Source organism: Aulonocara stuartgranti, assembly GCF_965226115.1.
Source record: "Aulonocara stuartgranti genome assembly, chromosome: 14".
NCBI classification, from domain to species: domain Eukaryota; kingdom Metazoa; phylum Chordata; class Actinopteri; order Cichliformes; family Cichlidae; genus Aulonocara; species Aulonocara stuartgranti.
In genome coordinates, this window is record NC_138950.1 from 32,413,738 (window position 1) to 32,436,024 (window position 22,287).

The window sequence follows — 22,287 nt, forward strand, 5'->3', positions numbered from 1 at the left end:
ACCTCTGGATGCTGGAAAATGAAACCACTGCAAAATTTCTAAAAACTGCAGTACCCCTAAACGCCACACGGGCTGGCTCCAAAAGCAAATCACTAGTCATATAATTTCACGTGAAAATGTCCAGTTTTACAGAATTTAAAAGCATTCAGCATTAGTTTACAGCTATGCCATTGTACCTGACACAAGCTATGAAGTCACAGAGGCCTGAATTTTGGACCCTTTTCGAAACAAGGCAGGAAAGGCAGGAAAAAACGGCATGAATCAGTGGGTGAAACTTTCTATGGCTTTTACTTTGAAAAGTTTATGGTATTCCTACAAAATGATGGCTTGGACTAGAGTCCCTCTTACTGGGTTTAGGGGGCTAAGCTGATGCATACATCATAAGCAATTTTTTTGGAAGGTGTGACTCAAAGGCACAGTGGGGTCAGAACCAGTAACTTTTCCCCCTTATACTATTTTAATGCCAAATGAAGGAATAATTCTGTATATCTTTATATATACAGTTACTTCTAAAAACTAGGGAGGATGAAGTCCTTTCAAAATTTCTAGTTCTTATTGTATTGCGACTCTAGCTCATAAGTCTCTTCAGAAGTGTTGCCATTTGTACTGATAGGTGCTACATCTGATCAGTTCTGGACTTAAGTAGTTCAGTGTCCTGAACATGACCTGTGTCCGTGTGCTTTTTGGAGCATTTCTAATGGAAGTATATGATAGACTGTGTGGTGCAACCTATCTAAAAGGTTTGTGCTTTAAATTTCAGTAAGAAAATCTACTATTTTATTAGTCTGATACTTGGCACCAATTAGTCTGTGTATTGAACTTATATAGTTTATTAATGCAGCTTACTAACATGGCTAGCCAGCCTTAGCTGATAACATAGCAAGCCACCATCCCATATAAATATGGTCACATTTGTCTCCAAAAAAACCTACCATGGTGGCAGGACAAAATGCTAATGTTGAGCCTTCTAAATGCCCACAAACAGTCACATCGAAGTAGCTACATCTATCTGTAATATACAGTCTGTGGTGTAGTGTGAAGTCATCAGTGATGTAATACTAATTATATTAATATGAAGCTGCTATTACAGATTCGTTCCTAACTTTTACACATTTTAATAGTTGAAAAAAAAAATATATACACACACACACACACACACACACACACACACACACACACACACACACACACACACACACACACACACACAAAACCAGTCAAATGACAAACATGACTGTTTGCACACTCCTTGAAGTGGTTTTCCAACTATTTTAAATAAATCCCCAACAGTGTCAAATTTGTTGAAAATTTGAAGAAAAAAAAAATTATGTTTTCACCCAGTATACACAATATCTGACACCGTGCCTACACCCCTACGACCAAAGCTTCTACAGGTTACTGTATTATGTAACTGCACTGAAGAACAACACACGTACAGCAGATGAGTCACACAGAGCACTGATTGTAGCCCAAGTGAAAGAGAACTGATAATTGATGATCTCTGGAGGTAGTGACTTTGTTAGCATTGCCCACAGAGAAAAATAAAAATCAGTCCCTGAGTCATCCAAACAGCAATAAAGAGCATTTTTGTACCGCTCAGACACAAAAGGAGCTTCATGATGAGCAGGGTGGCATTTATAAAAATCCCCTTATGGTCCTCTAACTGTAGAGATAGGTGAAAAACAGCGCTACTGACATGTGCAAGTTTGATGGCTGATTTCTATTTGCTTTTGTTTTTCAAGTCTACACTTAACAGCTAATTTCACTGGTGGAAATATTACTTTTTTAACTACACTCAACAAAAATATAAACGCAACACCTTTGTTACTGCTCCCATTCCCCATGGGATGGACGTAGAGACCTAAAATTCATTCCAGATACACAATATAACCATCCCTCCCAAACAGTGGTCACAAATCAGTCCAAATGTGTGGTAGTGGGCACATCTGCTATATTGAGATAATCCATCCCACCTCACAGGTGTGCCACATCAGGATGCTGATCTGACATCATGAGTAGTGCACAGGTGTACCTCAGACTGCCCACAACAAAAGGCCACCCTGGAATGTGTAGTTTTTTGCGCTATTGGGGGTCTGGGGACCCAGAACCGGTCAGTATCTGGTGTGACCACCATTTGCCTCATGCAGTGCAACACATCGTCGCATGGAGTCTATCAGATTGTCAATTGTGGCCTGTGGAATGTTGGTCCACTCCACTTCAATGGCTGTGCGAGGTTGTTGGATATTCGTGGGAACTGGTACACGCTGTTGTATACGCCGGTCAAGCACATCCCAAACATGCTCAATGGGTGACATGTCCGGTGAGCATGCTGGCCATGCAAGAACTGGGACATTCTCAGCTGCCATCTGCCCTGAACAATGTGAACCATGATTCATCCGTGAAGCGCACACCTCTCCAACGTGCCAGACGCCATCGAATGTGAGCATTTGCCCACACAAGTCTGTTACGGCGACGAGCTGGAGTCAGGTCAAGACCCCGATGAGGACGACGGGCATGCAGTTGAGCGTCCCTGAGACGGTTTCTGACAGTTTGTGCAGAAATTGTTTGGTTGTGCAAACCAATTGTTCCAGCAGCTGTCTGGGTGGCTGGTCTCAGACGATCTTGGAGGTGAACCTGCTGGATGTGGAGGTCCTGGGCTGGTGTGGTTACACGAGGTCTGCGGTTGTGAGGCCGGTTGGATGTGCTGCCATATTCTCTGAAACGCCTGTGGAGACGGCTTATGGTTGAGAAATGAACATTCAATGCACGGGCGACAGATCTGGTTGACATTCCTGCTGTCAGCATGCCAATTGCACGCTCCCTCATTGCTTGTGGCATCTGTGGCATTTTGCTGTGAGACAAAACTGCACATTCCAGGGTGGCCTTTTGTTGTGGGCAGTCTGAGGTACACCTGTGCACTACTCATGATGTCAGATCAGCATCCTGATGTGGCACACCTGTGAGGTGGGATGGATTATCTCAATATAGCAGATGTGCCCACTACCACACATTTGGACTGATTTGTGACCACTGTTTGGGAGGGATGGTTATATTGTGTATCTGGAATGAATTTTAGGTCTCTACGTCCATCCCATGGGGAATGGGAGCAGTAACAAAGGTGTTGCGTTTATATTTTTGTTGAGTGTACGTGCAAATTTATGCATGCAGCCAGATCATTAAAGCCACCTATACTTAAATTCAGCTCGCCCCCACCCTGCCAGAAAAGCTCTGACTTTTCAAGGTATGTGCTCAAGACCTCAGAGTTCATCTGTTGGGTGAGTCACCAAGAAGTTAATGGCAGATAAGTTGAAAGGTGCAGTGAGACGGCTCTGCAGATTATTAGTTCAATCTAATTGAGAGCTGGGGAATTTGGAAACTAAAGCAGCATTAACAGTCACGTTCCTATAGCTGTTTTTGAATGTTTTATTCAGTGCAGTAAGGGCCATCTTCCTACTAAAGCATGTTTCTGTAGTGGACACGTACCAGCATGAGAACATGGGATTATTCATAATACACAAACTGGTCTTAAAAAAAAAGTTGCCTGCAGTTTTTGCTAGAGAGGGCATCACATTTTTGTAAAATTTCAGAGGGTTTGAAACCTTCTGCCCTTTTGATATTTTTCATTTAAATTAAAATAGAGGGAAAAGAGGGAAACTTCTCTTATAACTAGACTCACTCATTTCTGGATGTATACAAACTGGTTTGACTTTTATATTTTTTAGCAAAAATAGCTGTCGAAAATAAGCCTGTGTATATTTCTGTCTAGAATCAAAAAGTTCTCTTGCCTCTTAGAAGAGGGAAAAAAAATATCCATTGGCCTATGTAGGCGCAGAAGTCACTCAGCCCACATCAAGCAGCAGAATAAAAAAAGACCACAGACAGAAATGCAGCACAGTGGAAAATAAATTTAATAAAACTCCTATGAAAACAGAAACCAGCAAAACATTAAAAGCCTGTACATTTGACAATATCCAGTGTCTGAGACTTCTGAAGGCAGGTAGTGCAAAATGCAGCTGCATCACACATAAACCAGCAGGCAAAACCATTACAGGCTTGGGCCCGGGACCAATGTTTCATTTGATTAGATATGGTTCATATACTGGGATATTGCACAGGAAAAAAAGAAAAAAAGAAAAATTCCAAACAGACGCAGATGCTGGTAGAGCACCATATGTTGAAACAAGTAAATAGCTTTACATTGCAGTGTAATGTCCCTACTGATAAATCCCACCCACACAGGTCCAGACTTCAGACTCCGCCCACATCTGCTTGTATGAGGACAAAAAGCCCTTTCAGAAATGCACTCCTTCCAATTAACCTGTGGGCACCTGAACAGGCCACCGTCATGTCTGCTCACTTTAATGGAAAAGTTGAGCTATCAGTCTCACCATAAGCATTTTTGTACACTTCAGGTCACATGACATGACTGGGCCCGTCTTTTAAGCATCCTTGTGAGTTGCTCCGTCAGTAGAGAATGCCCTTAAATGATGATTTTCATCTTTGCCGGTCCAGAAGACATCTTCCTCACTGGAGCCTGTGTGGGAAGGGTGGGGGCAGCTCACTCAGCAGTACCATGCAGCTTGTCTCACTGACAAGTCAGTCAGTAATGTTACTCATCCCATGTCTGAAAGGGGCTAAATACACTTAAATAGAGCGGCACATATCTGCACATTCGATGGAAACAGACTGTTAAAAATACAGTAGAAAAAAAGAACAAAAAGAAACTGCTAAACATTTTTTCTGTTTTGGTCCTACCATGTTAAAAGCATCAGTTATTTCTCAGTGTACTTGGTGGCTTTAATGCGTTGAATTCTTTAAAAAGGAGGACAATCTGGGGTAGTGGTAACTGGCAGGCGATAACACTTTGGCCAACAATGCTTTTGATTTGACAAAGAGACGACGCACATTGTCAATTCAGAATAAAATAAACTAGAATGAACTGTTTAGTTTATTAAAAGACTATTTAAAATTTCTTATATATGCCTCTCTATAAACATTCCAGTGTTCAACGGTCCAAGTGAAGTGAGATTCAGACAGTGGACCAGTAGGCTCAGAGCATCTCTCGCATCAGTCCTTCTCTTTCATCATTTCCCTCACAAGTTGACTTTGTGGACTTGTACTCTGGCACATCCACATCCAGGGATACATTCTTAAATGGCAGAGGAAAAAGAAATGTCCGAAATGATACAATCTTCCTGAATTTTCTTTTAGGCACACTGAGACGGGAAGCGAGTGTTAAGATGCACTTCCTGTGGCTGTGGTGCACACCATTTTAAGACACAGAGTCAGATGGGTTTTTTTTTTTCTTGTCTATTTCATTCTGTCCTTTCTACACCCATCTCTTAGCTCTACTTAAAACAAGTTCAGGGGTGTGGGCACAATATGCACTCCATCAGGGTCTGTTCAGGCAGAGTTTCAAGTCCATCTGACATAACTCAGCCACTCCTAAATTTTATCTTGTTAGCCAGTAGTTCAGCCTGTTCTGTGTGGAGTTTTGTCTGAGAAGGTTTAGCGTGGGCACAGTGGGTGCTTCAGTTCCCTTCCTTTGGCTGCGTGCTCCATCGACTTTCGTGCCTGTGCAAAATCTGCAATGACATTACCCACCGTGATTCCACTGAAATGTCACAAGACCATGAATGAAGATGGCTCACGGGGCACCGTGCCAGTGTGATGCAAGGTGAGGAGGGATACAGCAAGTAAGGATGCAGAGTAGCTTAACTGAAGAATGAGGGGGCAGATTTTATTCTGTATAGTACAGGAGGGGGGCGACTCTGCTCAAGTTTTGGATATTCTGCTAGATTCCCTTCTTTAAATTAGGGTCTCTGTCACCCTGTCTCCTTGGCACATCCTGCCTCTTCCCTCACACTCTCACGTTCCCTCACTGCGTCCTCTTGGGACCACTCCCCTAGCCTTTGAAAAGTTACAGCTGCCCTAAGACCGGTTGTCTTTGGCCACATTGTGGGCCATCCAGTTCACTTTAGTTGTCCAGCTCTCTCTCAGGGCTTCATCAAACTTTTGGCGGAACTGCTTGAGGGCCTCCTCATCAGTTTTACCCAGAGCCAGGGAGTCCTGAAAAGGGAGCGGAAAGTAAGACAGGATAAGTCATGTGGGCAGGAGGATGAAGATTTAGTCTCCCTGCATACATGCTGACACTCAGTTATTTAAAATGTTATAGACATGTGTATCTGTAGAGTACCAATTTGGAGAATATTAATATTTTTATAAAAGGATTCTACGCTGAAATCTGGAAGACAAATCACCCCCATGTGAATTAACTTCATGATGACATAATGGTCGAAAAATAGCAAGGTTTAGGAACAATGACTGAATTACTGACACTGAAGAAATAATGTTAGTATCAAGATTCTTACGAAGGTCCTGAAGCTATAAGCAGCTCTTTTTTAAAGATGATTTATGGAAATTAAAATTAAAGGTATCGTGGCTCAAGAGTTAGGAGCTCGCCTTGTAATCGGAAGGTTGCCGGTTCGAGCCCCGGCTTGGACAGTCTCGGTCGTTGTGTCCTTGGGCAAGACACTTCACCTACCGCCTACTGGTGTTGGCCAGAAGGGCCGATGGCGCGATATGGCAGCCTCGCTTCTGTCAGTCTGCCCCAGGGCAGCTGTGGCTACAACTGTAGCTTGCCTCCACCAGTGTGTGAATGTGTGTGTGAATGGGTGGATGACTGGGTGTGTAAAGCTATACAAATACAGGCCATTTACCATAGGTAGGGGTCTAAAAAGAAAACGGGATGATATGGATGCTAAGCTAAGCTAAAATATTTGGTTAATCTTTATAAAATACTGATATGTTTGTGCATTCCACCACTACAACACCATATCTATACATGCACACTGTAACAGAACTACAGTTTTTGTGCTCTCCTTGCATCGCCACTTGTGATTGTCGTACCTTTAAGTACTGGATGTCTTTAACTGAAGTGAGCTCAGGTAGTCCAGCAGTCAGCATGAGGGCAAACAGTGTAATGAAGAGGTTGCCATTCTTCCTCAAGATTAGATAGGCCTCCTCACAGTACTGTCGGAAACTACAGGAGCACACAGAGACAAACACACGTTAGTCATTTTGGAACATGGTTTCAATTATTTGCTTTCTAATGAAGTCTATTGTATTTTCTTAAAAACAAACAAATAAAACAAAAACCATAAATCCGTCAGATTTTATCTGCACCAACGTGAAAGCAAAAGCTAAAAGAGAACATGCGAACAGTACCATCCATTGAAACTTTCAATGGAGTTGTTAAGAGAGGTGGAAAAAGGCTTGAGAAAAAGGCTGCTCTGCTGTGGCTCTAAATCGCTCCCTTTTAAAATTGTGAGATGGGGCTTTAGGGGATGATTCACTCGTCAATCAAACCCCATCTTTCTTGAACTTTATTATAAAAAGGTTTTTTTCCACATTCCTAAAACCAATACAATGTTCCAAAATACATTTCAGTTTTCTAACAAAACCTTATGCACAGAATTTCTTAGTGAGCACAGACTGCTGGCCACTGAACCCATTAAAAACAAAACAAAAAAAAAAAAAAAAAACTGCTGTGCCCATTTGATTCAAGTTTTGTCTTTTTACAGGAAACTGTAAATACAGACTATAACTGAGCAAAAAAAACCCAAAAAGAACAAAAACTCCATTTGTATGCCTGTTTTTTATTGCAGTTCACTTCATAACTGTATTTGAGTTATTTGATGTATAAAACAATGCTAAATGGACTTGTTTTTACACAGAGCTTTTCTACTCGACCTGAGCACTCAAAGTGCTTCACACAACTTGCCTCATTCACACCAGCACTTTTTTCTATGCTTTTTTCAATATAAGAGCTTTCTATCCAACATTCGCATGCATTCATGCTCTACCTCCTGAACTACAACCACCCATGCTAACAAAGTACACATGGTGAAGTCAGTGATTGTGATTCAAGGTTTTTGTTTACACTGTTTGTTGCTAGCAACACAAATGTGTCTGAGCTAAAGGGTGGACCAACACGCTCTTCGTAACGTGCCACACTTCCTTTTCACCATGCAGTAACTCGCTGCACTCATGACTTTGTCTCTGCTTGTAAGAAGCATTTTGAATCCACCTTTTTCCTTGCAGACTTCTGAAGGACACAATCACAGTTGCTCTTCTAGCTTTAATAAAAGCTTGCTGCATAATTTTTTTTAAGCACGCAAAGACCACAAAAAGACACCTCTGATAAATACTTCTTGTGATCCAGAGGGAAATGCCAACTGTCACATTTTGTGCACAATGTGCCAGATATTAAACCACAACTGACGCAGCAATGCGCCGCTACTCCACTTTTCTTTTTACAGTATGCTTTGCTGAGCGATAAAGGTTATTTTCAAGCTCACGTCATGCAGGATGTGCATCTCTGCGCTGCTCTTCACCAGCGCACTGCTGTGCAGATTAGTTGGATAACTTCAAATGTTGCTTCAGCATACTGGGTCTTATGCATGCAGACATGAGGTAATTGTAATTAAACATTTAATGCCTTGGGCTGGTCTTTAAGCTCTTCAGTAGTAATGAAGACATTATTTATATTATTGGTTCATTTATTGCTCAATTATAGTAACTTCAGCTGCAAAAACATTTGATGTTTCACAGGACTTGCTTCTAGGCATCTACCTTCTTGTGAGACAGTTACAAATGCAGATATGCATATAGGCCACAATAACAGATTACTATACCACACGGGTATTTCCACGTCACAAAATGAATCATCTACTTGTTCCACAACAGATCAGAACTTTGTAAACAACAGAGAGCCATTGCTTCGTAATGCCTTTGCACACCACCGCCAACGTGCACCTCATTCTGCAAACACAATACATGCACCATTCCACGTGACTGACATGTCTGAGCTTAGGTATCATTATCGCTGAGCAATAACTTAATGTAGTATCAAACCCATATTTTTCTTGACTTGGCAGCAGCAGCTCTGCACAGGTTTTTCTTTTTTTAAACTTTTTTTTTTCTTTCCTTTAGCAAAAGAAAAAGAACCAGCAACAACAGTTACCAGAGCAGCTTTTAGATTACTAGAGAACATAATGCCTTACATGGATGTTTTCTATTATATTTGGATTGTCCAAATTTCATATAAAGGAAGAATAAAAGTAGAAAGCTGTATCCTTCACTGAGCACATTTTTGCTCAGTGACACATGCTGTTCACTGAGTCTCTACTGCCAACTACTGGAGGGAGAAGGTACTGCACTGACACTGCTAAAGCTGTGATGTCATTCCTATGTGGCTGAAACAATTTTTTTTTTTTTTTTTTTTAAGTTTGCAGATGGAATATCACTTCAGAGTTACTTAGAAATACAAATGGAAATTGAGCATTTTCTGTCATGTAATGTATGTAGCTTTTTCATAGCATGATGAAGTCAGTTGCAATTTTCAGGATGGTAAATCAAGGAAAAAAAAAAAGAAAAAAAAATCAACCAAGAAACAAAAACTTAACATTTTAGTCTTCTATTAACTTACCAATCATACGCTTGTGAGTTGCTAAAACAATTTACTCAGCTCCATTATAGTAAGGGGATGTTTCTAGGTCTCTCTAAAATGCTGACTCTTGAATCCTCACCAAGAACAGGAAAGCATATCAGATCACTCCGGTTCTCCGATCTTTACACAGACTTCTGTCAAAGAACTGATTTCAAAGCACTGAATAGCTTTGAGAGAAAATGCATTTCTGATCTGCTCGTATGAATAAAGTTTGTGTACGTCCCCAAAGTTAAAACAAAACTGGAGAACCAGTGTTCAGATACATGAAGTGTAATAGCTGAACTCCTGTAGTTCTTTTGAAACTATTATGTTTTATCAAGTATTGAGCTACCTAGTTCCACCCACTAGACGTCAATTTAGGAGGTTTCTGGGTATGAGTGGACACTATGTTTCTGTAGAAAATTCTCGGTAATAGTTGTATTTTGACCAGATTGTGTAGCCAGTCTGCGCCATTTAAATGAATTTAAATGAAATGAAGAATGGCAGCATGCATTTAAGACAGCAAACTCCTTCTGTTGCTGCACCCCCTGTTCTGGCCGCCCCCGATGGTCCACACTATACTGCAACATTTACTCTCTTTAGTTGTAAAGCTTTTTATTTTTGTCTTGTATTAAAATAGTTACATTTTCCTGTATGAGTGATGATGATGATAATAATAATAATAATAATAATAATAATAATAATAATAATACATTTCACCATGATGTAGTTTACAAAAGGCACTTCTGGTAGCCATCTTGTTAAAGTGTGCCACACAAACTTAGCATCAGACAGGAAAACCAGAATTAGGGCCTTAAACTGTACTTGGTTTATTATTAGTCCAAACAGAGTAAGCTATCAAATGTAAATGATTATCAAATTAATCTTAATGATACAAAAACTTGACTGAATTGCAATAAATGGTTGAAGTTACAGTTTGAATCACAGTGGTTCGTGTGAACAGAGGTGCTGGGGCTGGAGGTAAACAGCAAAGTGAAACAAACCTGCCAAACTTTTCTGTGTTTCCAGTCTTGCCCTGTTGTATGACGTGGATGAAGTCGTGTGTGAGGATAAATGGTACACGCTCCCTTTTGATGCCAAACTTGGACTTGAAGTTGCCCAGGATGTGACCGAAGTCTATGTGAAAGAGCTAAAAAAGAAAACAAAAAACCCCAAAACACACAAGGCCAATCAGTGAAGCCTGTGGAATCAGGAAAAACCAGGTGGAGAATGGAAAAAGAAAACTCAGATTGTCTAACCTGTCCATTGCTGCGGACCATGATGTTGTCACTGTGGCGATCTCCAATACCCAGGACATAAGTGGCTACACAGTAGCCTGCACATGACAGAGTGAACTCCTCGATGGCCCGGTCAAGAGCATCACTGTAAATGCACAACCACAAACAACACTTAAGATCATTTCTGAGGCTGCAGGCTTTTATCTGATCACTGGGCTCCAGCTTACCCAGAGTTCCTCTCTTTGAGCCAGTTAAGCAAAGCATCCTTGTTGAATGCCGCAGCTGCTGCTACATTGCTGCTGGTCAGCTGGATGTTTGCGATTGTTTCTGCAGATGAGACGACCTCAATCAGCCCGGTGCGGTCGCCTGTTGCCAGGCAACCATATGGTACAATTCTGTATAGACGGAGGAGAGCGTAACAATATCAGAACATTTATTATTATTATTATTTTTGGTTTATACATGGATAGACACTTGAAATATCTGATGTAGTGACTTTTGTCCTTTAACGTACAAATGAAGAAATTCTCAGATCTTGCTCAGTAATACATGTGTGACAGGTTTCTGGGTAAGTAGATAAATGTAACCGTGAGGGTTTTTTTCCCCCCAACTGTTTTTGCACTCCCAGTGTGGAACAATACTTTGTTATGCGGTTGGTCATGTTATTGCCAATGTTTTCACTTTAACTTCCTTCAGTTCCACAAGATGGCAGCAGGTCCTTGTTTTGTGACGTGGACCTCCTTACAATGACCTCTTCACTGTTCTATTAAACACAGCGCCCTCCTAGTCTTTTAAACCTAATACTCAGAGTAGGCTTAGGTTAGAGATTGTATTAGCAGTTTGACAGACTTTAATGGAGACCAAATGTCTTAAAGGCGTTTGTTTCTCAGTCTAACTCAAAAATTAAAAAGCAAAGTAAATTATAATAGAGACAGCTGACAAGGAAGACTGCAAGTGATAAAATATCTCAGTATTTTTATTATATCGTCCCTGTTTTTATTCCCAGTGTCCCACTGCTTTTGAACTGTGAACCTGTGTCCCTGTAATCTGAAACACTGGCCACAGGCTCAACTGTCAAAACACCCCCCTCCACCGCTTAGCTCCAGATGTGTAGGTCTATGTATAGAGAGGGTTTTTGCAAAGTGTGAAGTGTGGATTTGATTAAAAGGTTTTTGACTTTCAGAATTGCACAGAAAATTTCTGGGGTTGATGCAGCTTTTAGAGAGCAACCCTGTGTAACATATGTACACAGCATGTTCAAGTAATTTTAAAGAAAAATGATGGGGTCATTTTTTAAATATTATTATCTATTAGCAATAGAATATATGGGTCAGGGTGTAGTACATGTGTGCCTGTACACAACTCTGTATACATGTTTAGAAAATGAGGCCAGAGGTCTAACTAGCACGGGGAGATTAACTCCCCACAGAGCACAGGAAGAAGAAAAACAATCTTGGCAAAAATCTGTCAGTCTAACACGCACACACACAAAAACTCACCTGAGGTCCAGATTTGCCTCCTTCCAGAGAAGGTCCATTAACCTCAAAATCTGGAGGGTCAACATGTCTTGTCTTAGGTCTAGGAGTAAAAGTCAAGATGAATACTGGGAAAGTGCCTCAGTTTGGAAAAAAAGGCAATATTAAGCTAGAAGGATGACTTTTCTCCTTCCATTCCTTTGCCACTTCCTGCTTCTTTTAATCTCCACCTTTCCAAACCCCCCTCCCCCCTTCTCTGATCCCTACCGTCTCCATTCTTAAAGATGATTCCCAGGGTGTCTCCACTCAGCAGCTTGTTGTTGTAAACAATCCAGAGGGGCTTCATCTTTGAGTCCATATACCGACACTTCTCCACACTATAGAGAGAAAAAAAGACCCATCAGCTTCCTGTAAGAGCAAAGGTTGTCACACTCCGGTATAAATACATAAAAACTTGTGTAATCTTACTTGATGTCAGACAGCAGGACACTGGGGTTTAGAGGGGAGTGAAGGTCTGAAAGAGTCTCCGAGTATCCACTCTGTCTTAAACATGTCATCATGGCCTCCTTGGTCAACATTGCTTCCTTGGTTTTACTACGAGTGTTCTTGATGGTCCCTAATTTAATCAGCTCATTGACTGACTTTAGCTTACTCAGGGCTTCCACCTGGCATATCAAGAGAAGAACAATGTAACAGAACCAAACATACAGGTTTGATTTAACCCCGTGAACAAAGTTCTCCTGTTACTAAGAACTGATATCATTCTCCTGAAATAGACAACGTCAGCATTGTGTCACCACTGTGTATACGCTACCAAACAGGAAATTTGGCCAGATAAATGATAAGGAAGTCACAGGATGATTTGAGAAGAGACTGTCAAAACCAACAGTGTAGGGGCCAAAGGTCAGCGGGCAGGATGGGTGACAATGCTGGCACCGGAGAGGCTAAAAATACCATAGAGCTACCCCAGCTGAACTTAATAGATCAGCACTAATCTGTCAGGTGTGTGCAGATTTTTCAAAGTAAAATTGCAGTTTCTAGCAATAAAACATTTCAGCATATTTGAGTAACAGAAAAATGTTGATGATTTATTAATTAAATCTTAATAATGACATATCTACATCATGTCCTGACTGCCTGAAATAACAGTTGCAATACTTTAAGATTTCTGCCTCCAGCAAGTTTTAAGATTTGCAAATGAAACGTGGGAGTCTAAAACAAAGCCGTCATCACTTTTACCATTTTTTTTTTAATAGTGTGAGAGAATAGGTGTGTGTGGGTGCGTTCAGCTTGCCTGTTTCTTTAGAACCTCAATATGAGGGATGTTGCTTCTACAATAGGCTTCTAGGAGTAGCGCAAACTGGACTGAAACAGCTGGCATGTGGATCTCTGACCTGTAGAGGGCAGCACAGAGGAGGAATGGACAAACGAGAAACATCTAGAAATTTCAAACATTCCCTCTCCTTCTCCCTTAATTTGAATATGTAACTGTTCAAAGCCTGCATGTTTATTTCCACAACACTCAATTGCCTCCACACACACGCGCACACACAACCACACCCACCGTAGATGCCAGAAGAGGAAGTGTCCAATCTGGCGGTTTCTTTGAGCACGCTCTAACAGGAAATGAGTGAGGGCGCAGTCATAATAGGGCTCGTAACGCAACACCTGCACCAATTGTAGCAGGTACTGTGACAGTTCCTCATCACTGATGAGGGGAAAGAAGAAACAGGAAGACAGAAACTTAGAAAGACCATTTTTCTAAACAGTAATGTAATCCAGTGTATGATTAACAGCATTTAAAACAGACCAAGTGTGTTTGTGGTCAGTTGATGTATATGGAACAAAGAAAAAAGCATACTTTATTGGAGCGTATAATAAATGTAATATATGACAGTGAAGTCTACTGCATTTCATAAAAGTGTGCAAGGATTTACCTCATGTCCTTTAAACAGCGCACAGCATACTCTCTGACATACTGGTCAGGATAGTTGAAGTCCAGCAGCTCCAGAGCATCTCTGGGACTCAGTTTGGGCCAAATCTGGAGCAGTGCCTGGAGCTGAGAGAGACAAACAACTTTAGAAACAGATATGCTGACATTTAATCAGTTAGATATGATGTGTGACCAAAAAGGACAACAGATCCTAAAGCATCAAAATCATTCTCCTGTTTAGAGCCATCTTCTCATGCACCTTCTCTTATTTTTAGATCACTCCTGTTAAATACACTGTAGAACTTCTGAAGTGCAAAACTCGTTATCCATTTCAGGGAAGTTGACTAAGTTCGAGGAAGCCAAATCTGGCAAGTGGCCTAGGTGGTGAGCAAGACTGGCCAAAAAAACTCCCATGTTTCCTTAGCACACACTACAGTTGTGATCATTTCGTCTGAATATTAGAGCCGACAGCCTCACCCCGGAGGACTAATTTACGCTACACATAGCAATAGTACAGAGATAGAGACTGATACATTTTACATCAGGGAATGCTTTTAGTTTTTAAATGGACCTGTGAATCAAATGCCCATGGGGTCACACATAATAAAGATGCTAATAAATTCTATAGCAACAACAGTTAGGACTGTAATTTCTTTCCTGTAAATACGGTTGAGTGTGAGTGACTTTATTATGATGCAGTTAATCATTTCAACAGTGATAATCTTGCCCCCAAGTAGAGACTCTATCACAGGCTTTTTGCTTCATCTGTGCCGTGACCGATGACGCTCTGCTTCTCACAACAGTGCTGGCAGCTGTGGGTTTATTATTAAATTAGATTTTAGTTTCAAGGAGGACAGTTTAAATTCAGTGCAACTTGCCTGCACTCATAGACGTAGATGAAGGTGTGACCAAGTTTCATAGGACCCTCTTAACATTGCACATCATATCCGTGCTGTGCATTTTTGACACCAACCCATAACATTTGTAGAGCTCAGACTACTATACATTAAGAGATACTGTCACACATTTTATGTCAAAAGTAGTAAAAATATGAGACTGACATTTGTGCATAAGCTCAATATATGAAATATGACCTTTTCTGAATTGTATGGGATTGCACTGAATCAAACAGTTTGCTTTTTAAAGAATCAATTTTTTAAAACCTTGAAACAAGTGCTGACTTAATATCATTATATCCTCAGTAACACCCCATAACAATGGATATGCTTCCTAACCTGGGCCATGTCCTCATGTTTGCTCCACTTGACAGAGAGTAGCAGCTTGGGCAGCGACTGGGGGAAAGTCTCACGACAATCTTGTCGTAGTGTCCAGATCAGATCCTTTTCATTTTCACAGAGCTGAGAGACCGGGTCACGCTCCATGATCTCCTTCAGCTCCATGTAGAATTTCTTAACACCACGACCCTGAGAGCAAAACGGTTCAGAAAAGAGAGAAAAGGTCAGCTGGGTTTGGGATTTTGAGATACAAAGGAGCAGAAAGGTGGACGTAAGGAACTCAGAGCGTGTAGATGAGCAACTGCATTTACTGTAAATAACCACATGAGGGCAGGAGAGCATTAAAGTAGTAACATTCTCACCATCTTTGCAATGTGCATGAGTGGGCCAAGAACTAGCATTCATTTGTTTGTTAAAAACTTGTAAAGTGTCTGATTCAACAAAGAGGCAGGATTTTAGTAGCTACAAAATGTAACCCAAGTCCTGACATTCACGTTCTTTACAGGTAAATAACAGCTGAGCTGTACAGCGCTCTATACTAATATGTAACATGACACGCTGTAACAATGAAATTACAACTTTTAGTCAGCGATAATCTAGTTTCTCTCACGCACAGACTGCATATTTAAAAAAAGAAAAGGAAAAAAAGAGACCGTGTTCAGGCATGCCCTCTAAGTAACAGCAGATTACGTAACTGGCTGTAACACACCCATGAGTGGGTTTTCAGTTGAGGGGTGGTAAGAGGAAAACGTACATGTAATCTGATTAGCGTGCGTAGTTTTGTACTTTTGAAGAGGATTTGAATATTTTTGCAGCTACACCCTGCCAAAGTAATAACAATGGGTTTCCAAGGAAACTAGCAAACGGGTGCCTGTTGAGGTTATATTTGTACTGTGTGACTCTAAGAGTGTGTGAGGAGAGAGATGGGCATGCTGCATCATTTCTCACATTTCGTGTAAGCCATCATGTAGCAATCACTACTGTGCTTTCAGCTTCGCTGCACTTTTATGTATTCTGAATGAATTCAATCATCTAAACACATTCGCACACAGTCAACTCCTTTTTTGTATATGAACTCACAATGGACACACAGTCAGCGCTGACCATCTCTGCAGCTTTTTCCAGTATCTGCAAAAAATTCAAATGAAAAAAAAAAATGCATGAGTGAACGCACACTGATGCATCAGAGTGCATTAAACAGGCCGAGCACGTCCTGATCCTCTCATGCTAACAGCTACCACTTCATCATAATCACTAGGTACTATTTTGAAGAGCACTAAGCCACTCTGCTGACAATTTCAGCTGAACTCATGCTATCAAAAAAAGCCCATACTCAGTTTTTCCATTCGCAGATGAATAGTGTTTATCCATACATCACAAATCTAATCTAATTGGTATGTTTTAAAAGGGCAAATGGGTATCATCTTATTAATTTGACTGAATATGACGATTGACTGCTGTGTGACCTTGTCAAAAGGAGGGAAGACGATGGGGTGTGAAGAGTACTCTGGGAAGTGGATGTGCAGTGCTGTAGCGTTCTCAGTGTATGGGTTGGTCTGAATGGTTCCTATGGGGTTCAGCATCTCTTCAAGTTCATCTGGGCAGGAGAGACACACATGCATAGCTGATATGAATTTGCCCTTTATTAATTATTAAATTATACCATGACTTTGTGTATGTCTATACCAGGAAATGATGACCAGCAGTGCAGGATGATGTCTCCAGTCTTCAGCTGCCCTTTATAGTCAAACACCATGGTGTTTACCCAAGCTATGGGGTAGTGCTGGATCATACAATTAAATGTTAGTCAATATAAGATAGTTTGGAAAAAAGGCACTTGTCTGATAATGTGCGTCCCACTCACCACTTTCCCCGCCTTGCGGATGGTCTGATACTTGTTGATGTGTGGATTTTTGGTGGACTTTTGCTTCTTAACCTTGTCCATCACGGCATAGATAGCAAAACAAAGGCGGGTCATGCGGGGCAGGTCACAAACGGAGATTTCAAACTCCACTGTGTTGTCTTTCCACGTGTGCTCTGAGCGCCCGCTACTCTCGTTGCTAACTGCCGGCTTGCAGAGAAGCTCTGTACCGTGAAAGAGCCCCGCCCTAACCTGGACCTGTGTACGGCAGGAAGGGTTGAATTTTACAATTACAAGCCAACCTGCCAATGGCCATAGATGCAAACTTAGACAAAATATCTTTGCTAGTTTGTGTGAAACTGGAAGGACAGATGGCACAGGTTTGCAGGGTTTGTGCAGTGACAAACTAATAGGTACACACATGACTTTTTAATAGATGCAAACAAGAAGAGTTTACCTTGGCAGTTTCCTCTGCGTTCACCTTGCTGCCTTTCACAAGAACTATCCTAAAGGGCTTAGGCACGTCCCACACACACGTCTGTACTTGCTGCAGAGGAAGAGTGAGAGGAGGGAAAAAAACCCAAAAAAACAAAACAAAACTGAGGGACTGGCATAATGTACTGTGAAGATATACACACTCAAATGCTTAAAAACTAAATAAAAAAAACAAAAACAGCAACAGTTCCAGACACAGGCACAAACAACAGGAAAGGTCAGGCAGGTCAGTCTGATGTCAAGCCAAGTGGATTTGTGAGGGTCAGCAAGTCAACAGAACAAACAGTCACATGACACCTACAAACTATGAACAACACAGCACACTTCCTGCCCGTCTCTTTGCTCCTATGTGATTAGACTGATGTAATGTCAACGTGATCCCTTATCAGAAAAGATGGAAGTATGTTTGTTTGATTCTACTGTTGCAGGCAGAAACAGCTCCATGTCAAGTAAAGCATAATCACAAAAAAACAAAAACAAAAAAAAAAACAAAACAAAACACTCCGTACTTCTGTTTTCTTTTCTAATTATCAGTCAGCTTTCCAACAGCAGAGCATCCAATAACCACTTCCTTGCAAGAAAATAAAATCTCACTTCCTGTCTCAAATAGCCGCAATTCTACAGCAACCTTATTAAAGTCTGCCCAGTGTCCGTTTCTGTCTGCTTCCTCTATTGCACCATTCTTTTCTATGGTACTTTAAAGAACACTGACAAGACCGATATAATAAAGAAAAAGCACAGAAAATATGCAAAAGTCCACAAAACAAAAGAAAAACACTTTAAAATGTAAGCTTTTTTTAGACTAATTAGAACAACAACAAGAGGAAGTGATAGGAGATGTAATCGTCATAGACCATGAACACATTTATTTACACGTGCCATGCACTCAAAATGATTTATATCTTAACTCAGTGGACAAAGAACATATATCTATATCTATATCTGTCTGCATTTAATACGGTGGAAAGAGTTACATCCATGAGTTTCCTTTACCTGTGATGAACAGTGTGATTTAGCCACTTATATGACAAAGTTTGGAGATGCGTGGTTGCATCATACACTGTGCTTCAGATCTAGTTTCATACTCTGTGCTCTACTATTAGCCCTTAAACAGAGCAGCATTTAGTGCATTTTTGATGGCAGGTAACCCCCCCCCCCCAAAAAAAAACAACAACAAAAAAAAAAAACCCTAATCTTCACAATACTGTTAGTACACATTTTCATTGAGAACCACAACAACTACTGAAAAATCATAATGCTTCTTAACTGTAGTTAAAACCCTGCCAGGTAAAAACTGCGCCATCAGTAAATAGAAAACCTTGATTACACTTTCCATATCAGCCCAGGTCCAAGTGACATACATATAATCACAATCAAGGCTTCACAGATAACAAGCAAGGTGTTACAGCTGTTTAGTGAGAGGGTGATAACTGAGGTAGGAATTCTCTTGTTGTGATGTTGAGAGAAAGAAAAAAAAAAAAAAGCGCTAAGTTTGTTTTGATTAACAGACATTTCCAATGTTGAGCAAGAGGCGTTACAAAAAGGAAAAAAATATACCAACTTTAGAGCTGAGGCAATTAAAACTAATTCAAGTGAAATTAATTACAGGTACAAGATATCACAGGGAATTGTGTTCTTGGAATAAATGTCACTTCATGATAGGACACAAATCATGACACAAAATGATTGTGATAGTTTCAGTGCAGGGAGTGTATGCTACATGCAGTCAAAGTGAGAAATGGAAGGGCAGTGAAATGACTGGCTGTTAGTACTGCAGAGGAACAGAGATCTTAAATCAAGCAGGTGCAAAGTATAAGGAAAGGTTATGAAGCCGTAGCTGTTCCTGCAGCGTTACATAATAAATTTAACGTTTCAATCCTTTATCAGGTGACTCATGGTTGAAATATTTATCAACTTTTGAAACCACACATCACCGGGGCTTCAACAGTATCAGGCAATTAAAACCCCTAGGAGACTAGCTAATGAAGGCCAATGAAATTCAACCTGACATTTAAAATGTGGATGCACGCATTGAGCTGTGATGTCACTGTGCACCTGCAAGCAGTGCTAAGACGCTGGCAATGATTTCCTGACAGCGTGGCAAATGCTGGTAGTGCAGTACAGGCTGACACACTGCCTCATAAAAGAGACACCTGCCAAAAGTACTTGTTTACTTACTAAACCTCCACACCTGTGCAGGTGAATCAACTAAAGTGTGCAACTTTTCTTATATTGATGCGAGAGCAAATGCTGGTGGATATCAAGTCACTGTAATCTAGTGCACATAAGAACGTTTTCTTACATTTTCAACCCCCTGTTTAGGCCTGATCACGTCAAACAAATCGCCATCAAATCAGATGATGTACAGCTGTTAGCAAAGCACAGTTTCTTCGAAAACAACATCAGCCGATTAGCAGACACACTCATAAAAATTATATTGTTCACAGAGTCATGCATAATATTTGGACTAACCGTGGGAGGCCTTCTCTTGGGAGGTAGCGGTAAAGGTGGGTTGGAGGACTTGCGGCTAACCACAGCGCCAATGGCTGAGATTTCCTTGTCAAACATAGTCTTTACAGTGCTGGTGTGGACCAGGGTGAGGTGGGGAGCCTCCTTGGCCTGCAGGCATGAGCGAATGTACTGCACACAAGACAGGACAGGAGATTTTAGGAGGTTGTAGCCATGTCATGTTAAAGCAGTCTCTGGAGCAGAAAAAGTGCTAAAGTCACTTAAGCTAATGAGCTAGAGACCGAATAAATGAGAAGTGAAATTTAATCTCTGCACAACTTGTCAGCAGACTTCAATGTAACATGGAAGACTGTGCACAAACAATTTCAGGTATTTCATTATTATCTTGATTATATTTTTAATGTTTAAAAAGCACATCATGCAGCCTGCCCACATGGATCCAAACAAGATTCAGATGCATAAAAATGTGACTACATCTTTACACACACACACACACACACACACACACACACACACACACACACACACACACACACACACACTGCTGGACTAATAAAAACAGACCTAAGAAATCTATAAAACGAAATATTTCATGATTTCTACCTGGCAGTGTTTCCCAATGGAATTTCAGATGTAAATTAAAAACATTTAAAAAAAAAAAAAAAAAAAAAAAAAAAAAAATCACAGACCAAGCAACCACTTCAATATACTTAACAGAAAAACAAGAACTTACGAAGCATAACATGTAGATACACATGTATATATTTTTTCTCAGCTTATAACAGCTACCTGCAAGCTAATACTTTGGCAGTTTTGAGTCATCCATCATACTGCTCAATATCACTTAAACTTTATCATGCTTAGTTGTTTCATATTCAGAATGAACTAACAAGAAAACGTAAGCTTGCAATTGATTACTCTGAAAAATTAATGTGCAAAAAACCCCACAAAACACAACGTATAATTCTTAAGGGGAATAAAGAGTAACTAGCGAGCATATGTTTCAGCAAATAGCTGTAATCGTGCTCCAAATTGTCTCCAAAACAGCTGAAATGAGTTGTACATAAACACACTTTATTTTGATTTTTTTTAAGAAATAGAACCCACAAATAAACCTCTACTGAAAATATTTCTTAGAAACCAATTTGATGCTGATGGTTCGAGTACAACCTCATACTATTTGAACTTGTAAACATCTTTCTTTGCAATCAGAAAACAGGCTTTGGTGTGTTGCTGTCACAGCAATAACACTGCGAGACCCTTTTTGACCTTCAGTTGCGGTGGTCTCCCTATTGGTATTACTATACAGCAGCAACAACATTTTAAGAAGACTGTATCTGCTATATCTGTGCATGAACCTGAAAGTGAGACATGTAAGTTGATGTTGAAGTTCATCAGCCACTCACAGACACTTAAACACAGCTTTGATATGCAGCCACTGACCTTGTATTGAATCAGTGGATGGTCTCCACCAAGGAATTCCAGACATTGGCTGACCCTCAGTATATACTGACCCCTCCATACCGCGTCCTCAGATCCGTGGGTGGTCAGCCACTTTTTCAAAGCCTGCTCCATCAGCTCATTGGGGGTGCAAGACAATGACACCTTCAGACTGGCAGAGTCCTGCAAGAAGGGAAAATAGACAGTCAAGTGTTTATTACTGGTCAAAATGTATTTGGGACCATCTGAGAATAAAATAGCTGTTTGTTTTTTTTAAATCATCGTTTGTGTGTATATTTGGTACCCTCTATGATTTAAATACAAACATTACACACACACACACACACACCCCTAGAAGCTGCATTTGCTTGTTCATCTTAAACAGGAAGAGCACAGTAAAACAAGTAATGATATAAGATCTATAAGACCATAACAAAAGTCTCTCAATTTTCATGTGTACAAGTAACTGATACACAGAGTGAGTACATATACATGCAATCACTTGGTACACTGATGGCTGAATTCATTCAGGATTTCCACTGATGTGTGTTCAAATACGTGTTAGCCTCCATCGCCTTATCACAGGGAATCTACCAGGTTTGCTGTGTGACCGTGAGGCTCACTGCGTCATGCCATTTATAGCACAGCACT

The 22,287-nt window shown here is 40.6% G+C and overlaps 1 protein-coding gene across 1 annotated transcript in view; it reads right to left on the bottom strand.

Annotated features, from left to right (window-relative positions):
• Positions 1-3,885: 3,885 nt before the first annotated feature.
• Positions 3,886-22,287, bottom strand: part of pik3cb (phosphatidylinositol-4,5-bisphosphate 3-kinase, catalytic subunit beta) — a 49,277-nt gene continuing 30,875 nt past the window's right edge. Inside the window, exons 6-24 of the mRNA XM_082502077.1 lie at positions 21,640-21,819; positions 20,200-20,367; positions 17,690-17,779; positions 17,236-17,490; positions 17,058-17,154; positions 16,838-16,968; positions 16,452-16,499; positions 15,372-15,560; positions 14,141-14,262; positions 13,768-13,911; positions 13,498-13,597; positions 12,672-12,868; positions 12,471-12,580; positions 12,228-12,306; positions 10,956-11,123; positions 10,750-10,873; positions 10,495-10,640; positions 6,910-7,042; positions 3,886-6,069 (exon numbers count right to left, since the gene is read on the bottom strand). Of these exons, the coding sequence (XP_082358203.1) occupies positions 5,932-6,069; positions 6,910-7,042; positions 10,495-10,640; positions 10,750-10,873; positions 10,956-11,123; positions 12,228-12,306; positions 12,471-12,580; positions 12,672-12,868; positions 13,498-13,597; positions 13,768-13,911; positions 14,141-14,262; positions 15,372-15,560; positions 16,452-16,499; positions 16,838-16,968; positions 17,058-17,154; positions 17,236-17,490; positions 17,690-17,779; positions 20,200-20,367; positions 21,640-21,819 (2,619 nt within the window). The 3' untranslated portion in view covers positions 3,886-5,931. The remainder of the gene's footprint in view (positions 6,070-6,909; positions 7,043-10,494; positions 10,641-10,749; positions 10,874-10,955; positions 11,124-12,227; positions 12,307-12,470; positions 12,581-12,671; positions 12,869-13,497; positions 13,598-13,767; positions 13,912-14,140; positions 14,263-15,371; positions 15,561-16,451; positions 16,500-16,837; positions 16,969-17,057; positions 17,155-17,235; positions 17,491-17,689; positions 17,780-20,199; positions 20,368-21,639; positions 21,820-22,287) is intronic.